Source organism: Uranotaenia lowii, chromosome 2 (assembly GCF_029784155.1).
Source record: "Uranotaenia lowii strain MFRU-FL chromosome 2, ASM2978415v1, whole genome shotgun sequence".
Lineage (NCBI taxonomy): Eukaryota > Metazoa > Arthropoda > Insecta > Diptera > Culicidae > Uranotaenia > Uranotaenia lowii.
In genome coordinates, this window is record NC_073692.1 from 414,266,535 (window position 1) to 414,272,832 (window position 6,298).

At 36.3% G+C, this 6,298-nt stretch overlaps 1 protein-coding gene across 1 annotated transcript; it reads right to left on the reverse strand.

Annotated features, from left to right (window-relative positions):
* Nucleotides 1-353: 353 nt before the first annotated feature.
* On the reverse strand, nucleotides 354-2,453 carry LOC129748999 (probable maltase). Its single transcript, XM_055743815.1, has 3 exons — nucleotides 1,305-2,453; nucleotides 566-1,161; nucleotides 354-495 (listed from the first exon to the last, which is right to left on the reverse strand). The coding sequence occupies exons 1-3, from the start codon at nucleotides 2,391-2,393 to the stop codon at nucleotides 414-416; spliced, it is 1,767 nt and encodes a 588-aa protein (XP_055599790.1). The 5' UTR covers nucleotides 2,394-2,453; the 3' UTR covers nucleotides 354-413.
* Nucleotides 2,454-6,298: the final 3,845 nt, after the last annotated feature.

A 6,298-nucleotide genomic window follows, 5' to 3' on the forward strand; every position in this document is an offset into this window, starting at 1 on the left:
ATTTTCCGTCAAAATTAAAAAAAAAATCAGATAAAATAAGGCTTTTTTTCCAAAAAATCGGAGAAAACCGGTAGCTTATCAGGTTATAGCAATAGCATCATTGCAGTTTTAATTTAACGAAACATAATCGTTCTACAAAGAACGGCAAAGTGCTAGTATGTAGACTCACGATGAATGAAATGAATGAATGATGGGTTGACCAAACATGTATATCGAGAAATGTGATAACATGTTTTGTAGGTTAGCATCGCCGAAAATTGGACAACCACAAGTCGAGAAGTTTTTAGCATTCCAAACTATCCTCAATCTTTTTTTAAATCTAGGTAAGTGATTTTCTTTCAAAAAATTAGAAGCAATGTTATCATCATTTAGTAGGAATATATTAATTTTTTTCGATCAGTTCAGTAGGTTGGTTAAACACCATTTGCTATATTTCCCTCTAGAACGATAGCAGCCTCGGCCGGCAAGGAAATATTGTCCCGATCAACCACCGAACTGTGGAAAAAAAAACAAAAGTTGAATATAAATTAATCATTCAAACACCTGGAATCAGCAAATCGCTCACCCATCGATGTAATTCGTTTGAAGCGACGAGGTGATAATTTCGAATTCCAACGGCAAACCATCGAACGCTTGCGAAAGATTGACCGTGCGGGTGCTCTTGTGGAAGTTGAGAATCGAAACCACGGTGCTGACTCCGTCTAGATGTCGCTTGATAACCAGCAGATCGTCATCCAGTAGCTTCATCTCAAAACCGCCCTTTCGAAGGGTTTGTTGTTTGCGCAAACGCAGCAACGACTTGAAGATCTTGACGTGGCTGCGTGGGGCGGATTTTTGCACCTCATAGTTGACGCTTTTGTAGTTGGCCGAAACAGGCAGCCAGGTAGTGGCACTCGTCGAAAACCCAGCACTGGTTGAACTATCCCAAAGCATCGGTGTGCGGGCTGGATCACGGGAGTATTTCATAAAGTCCCGCGGATTACTGTTGCAGGCGGCCGGGTCTATCGTTTCGCTCCACGGGATGTAGACGTCTTCCATGCCCAATTCTTCACCATTGTAGGTGACGGCAACGTCTGGGAGCGTATTAAGGGCAATGTTGTACAGGTCAGCTCGTTTGACACCGAGCCGTGACGCCAGGCGTTTGTTGTCGTGATTGCCAAGCTGTGTGAGAATGTGTATTGGTTTACATTCTTTTAGAACTGAAGTTTAGATTTTATATACAGAATTTACTAATTTTTTGTTAATAGAAATTATTACAAATTTCTATGCTTCAAAATTATATTTTAGTTCACTTTAATACTTACCACCCAATTGGCGTACCGACCTTCGGGTTTGGCGTTCATAAATCTCATGACCATGTCATGGAACTTTTTGCCGTTGCTATCCTTGAAAATATTACTTAAAACTTCAAAGTTGAACGGAATCTGGGCCCCTTCACGTCCAGTAGCGTCATCACCATAGAGCCGTATTATATTTTCCAGAGGTGTGTACGCTTCGATCATCAGTACCACGTCTTCCGTTCTTGCGGTATCCGTCTTAAATTGCTCCAGAACTTCACGCCATTGGTAGATCATATCAAAGGTTTCGTCAAGGTTTTGTGTCAGATTGTGGTACAAATAATCGGGATTCGTCGAATCTTGCGTGTTTCCGGTTTTAGCTTCATCGGGATAGTTGCCATCCGAACCGACCGGGGCCTCATAAAGATAAGGCAAGGCATCTACGCGGAAACCGTCCACGCCCTTATCCAGCCAATATCTCAAGACATCCTTCATTTCCTGGACAACTGCTGGATTGCGGTAATTGAGATCCGGTTGTTTCTTCAAAAACTGATGTAGATAATATTCTTTTCGTACGTCATTCCACTCCCAAGCACTTCCGATAAACACACTAATCCAGTTGGAGGGCGGTACTCTTGTTCCATTGGGTAATAACTTTCCCGGGTGCCACACATAATAATCCGTATAAGGATCCACCTTGTTAACAGATTTTACGAAATAATCATGCTCATCACTGCTGTGGTTGGGAACGAAGTCAAGAATCAGTTTCAATCCCTGTCTTCTGCATTCGGCCGCAAGGTTTTCCAGATCTGCGATCGTTCCAAATTTTTCGTAAATATCTCTGAAATCAGAAATATCGTATCCAAAATCGGCCATCGGTGACTTGAAAATTGGCGACAGCCAAACGGCATCGATGCCAAGCTCATTCCTAAGGTAGGACACCTTCTGCGTTATACCCGGGAGATCGCCGATCCCGTCTCCGTCGCTGTCCATAAACGATCGGGGATATATTTGGTAGAAGTTTGCATGCTGCCACCAGTTGTCATCAGCCCCCAAAACTACCCCGAAGCCAAAGCACAACAAAGTACACACTAGTGCGAACGTGATTTTTTCCATACTGTCACTGGTACCCGCTCGAACCAGGAATTGAAACTGCTCCTAGGCTGATTCGATCACAAACTTTTATAAGCGCAGCGAATCGAACGAGACTCTCCAGAGGAAAAATACGTACCTATACCTACAATTTCTCAATCATTTGTCAACAACCGATGGAAATGCAGTGATAATGAAGTGTGTGCTCGCGCAAAAAAACAGCCGCATCGGTAGTTCGGGGCAACTCGCGCCCTCTTGACGGTCATCTACAAACCAACAAGTGAACTATTCAGGTAATTAATCTCACATCAACGAAAGGCATTATTTGGAATCCCTTTGTCGATTGCGAAGAATGCCGTGCCTTGTGAGGAGAGCGCAGAAGTTTTTTCTTGATTTGCGATGAACACTATCAGATTACGGATGCTGAGAATACTCTAATTTCTAGGAGACCTGCCTGACCACCCTCGTAGTAAACTGTAATGTGGATGATGCGCTGGATAACTTCGCATTTTTTTTTTTTTTTTTTTTTTACAACTAATTTACAATAATTATCCAGCCTGACATCCTAAGCTAACCTTTTTCTTTACACATACAATTAAAAGCAATTCAAACGATCTCCAAATTCTTTTTCAAACACTTCTCGATTTTCCCATCTCAAATTGCGCATTTCTCTTTTTAATTGGTACAATGAAGCATTCGGAAAAAATTTAAAGCAATGCGTCATTGCTTTGCTACAAAACCACAGAGCAGCCTTTTCGTTCTTATTATTCGGATCCACTTCTTTTAAGAGAAGATCTTCTAGATTATTAATTTTCATTTTACACCTTTTCCAGATCATTTCTTTTATCCAATCTGACACTTTTTTAGATTCTGTGCATTCAGCAAGCCTGTGATAATTATTATCAGCCATGGAGCACCTTTGACAATTACCATCAACCAAATTTCCAACACCATAAGCAAAAAGCTTCTCTCGATTACACAATATCGTTACAGAATACAAAAATCCTAGCTCGGTCCTCAGCTGATAGATATTTTTGATGACAATTTTTCCAAACTATATCCCAGTTAATATGGGGATGATCTAATTTTACTTTTGGGACAATATTTTTTCTATTTAGTATATCTGTATATATCTGAGCACATTCTACTAAATCTGGGTTTGCAACTATAGTTTTAGCTACTTCAATACTGTTTCTTAAGGAGACAGGAAGTACGTGGGGTTTGGAATAACTTAGAATGTAGTTTTCTGTCATTATGTTGTTAGCATCTTTAGTCTTCAAATTTTTCGCAAATAAAGCCATTATTTTAGACTCATGATCTACAAGACTCAAACCTCCATCAGTACAGCTTAGATATAATTGATCCCTATTTACCTTAAAAATATATCCAGCCCACAAAAATTTTCCGACTTCTGATTTTATAACTGCTATATGTTTGTTGTTAGGAGGAAAGATTTGGGCCATATACCAGAGCTTGGATAACACAAAAGCGTTAATAAGCCAACATTTTTGATACAAATTAAGATTTCTCGATCCATGTAAATAGAAAAAATACTTTATGTTTTTAATAATTCGATCATAATTTAAATTAATAATATCCAAAATTTTACAGCAAAATTCAACACCTAAAATTTTCAAAGAGTTAACTTCCCTAATCAGTTGGGGTCCTAGATTGCATTTGTTTAATCTAAGAAAAATTGATTTTTTCAAATTGATTTTAATCCTACCAAAAGTTTCAAAATTTGCAAAACAGCGATTTAGCAAGTCAAATTCATTGTCATTTTTTATAAAAATGTTGATATCGTCAGCATAGGCCACAGTTTTAACAAACTTATTATATATCAAAATTCCAGAAATTTCTTTGTCTATTTGTCTTAGCAGTGGCTCAATATATAAAACGAATAGTAGCATACTCAAGGGGCACCCTTGTCGAACAGAACGCTTGATTCTAAACTCATTAGTCATAAATCCATTAAATAAAATTTTTGATGAAGCATCTTTATAAAGGTTTTTAATGCAATTGATAAGACTTAAAGGAAAACGAAATTTGTTTAAAACATCCCAAAGAAAATCATGGTTTACATTATCAAATGCTTTTTGTAGATCAATACTGACAAATGCTCCTTTCAATTTAGCCGTTTCATTTGCTTTCATAATAATCCTTCTTATATCCATTAAGTTACTTATACATGATCGATCTTTCCGACAAGCTGATTGCTCTGGGCCTAAAACAGAATCTGTAACTAAGGCTATTCTATTTGCAATGATCTTGGTGAATAATTTATAATCGCAGTTGAGAAGGCTTATTGGTCTGAAATTATCTAATTCATGTTTTGATCCTCCTTTATGAATCAAAGTAATCACACCGGATGCAAAACCATCAGGTGGTTGAACACTTCCAGATAAAAAATCATTATATATTTTAACTAAATCTTCTTTAATCAAATCGAAAAACTTTAAATAAAATTCGTAACTTAAACCGTCAATTCCTGGCGTTTTTTTCTTAGCACATGTTTTCAAAGTATCAAAAATTTTTTCCTCTGTTATTAATTTTGTTAAATCTGACTGTTGTTCTTCGTTAAGGCATTTTGAAATATCATTAACCGGGTTTTCATTACTATTAAAGTTACAGGATGGGTCATAATCAGCAAATTGCTTTGCATAGTGGGTAAAAATAATTTCTTTAAGAATGGATGGATTACTGGTAATTTCGTTGTTTTTTAACAATTTTAAGAAACGAGAACTAGAATATTTTTGAATTTGTGCAGATATTTGATAAAGACCTATTTTTTCATTTTGGATAATTCCAAAAGCTTCAGATATATGACAACAGTCTTTTATTCTTTTCGCTTCTAATTCCATTAATCTTGATTTGACTATATGAATGTCTTTGTCTACGATATGTCCCTCATTCTTACGAATTTGCAAAGTGTTTAAACTATTGATGAAGTAACTCTTCTCCTGATTAACTAATTGGTTCTGTTTCCAGTTTTCATTTTTGAAAATTTGTTTGATTTTAACTTTAACCAGGTTACACCACCATTCATAACGATTAGTACAATACAATGACCTTGATTTCAAATTTAAATATTGGCTTTCGATGATATCAGATATTTCTTCATTTCTCAACAAATTTCTATTAATTTTCCAGTAACTCCTGCCAACAATAGGTAAACAACTTTGGTTAATTTTTATCTTAATAATGACCGCACAGTGATCTGAGAAGGGAACTGGGATAGTTTCAGCATCAATCACTGATGGAACTAATTGAGAAGAAACATAGAATCTATCAAGTCTTGAAAGGGAAAAACCTCGGGTAAAAGTGTATGTATTCTTTTTTAAATGAACTAAAACATCCTTCATATCTAAAGCGTCAACGACTCGTTTCAAACTCACTGAGAAACATCGAGAGCTACTATTCGAATCAAATTGATTGATAATGCAGTTAACGTCACCCCCAAGTACTGAGTAAAAGGCCCCAGGTTTACTGAAATGCACAGGTAAATCTTCTATGAACAATTTTTCTCTTTCTTTATACTTATTGTTTCCAGAAAAAGCGTAAACATTGACATAATTTATGCCATTAACAACCAGCGAAGATACTCTTCCATTAGGATCCAGAATAATATTGCTGTACTCGAATGATTTTCGTACTAAAATACCGGTTCCCGTGTTTTGGTCATTAACATTCAAAATCGCAAAATGAGAAGGGATAAAAGAGAAGTTCTCATAGCTTAGCTCTTGTAGAAAAATTAAATCTATATCGTTGTTCCAAATAAAGTCCCTTAAAAGATTTTGGTAAATAGCTGTTCTCGTGCTGTTTAAATTAACAGTTGCTACTTTTATGATAAAATTCATAGTAATTAAATTTAAAAAATTCAAAAATATCACTAAACTAATTGATTGTTTAAAGAAAAAAATATCAACAAA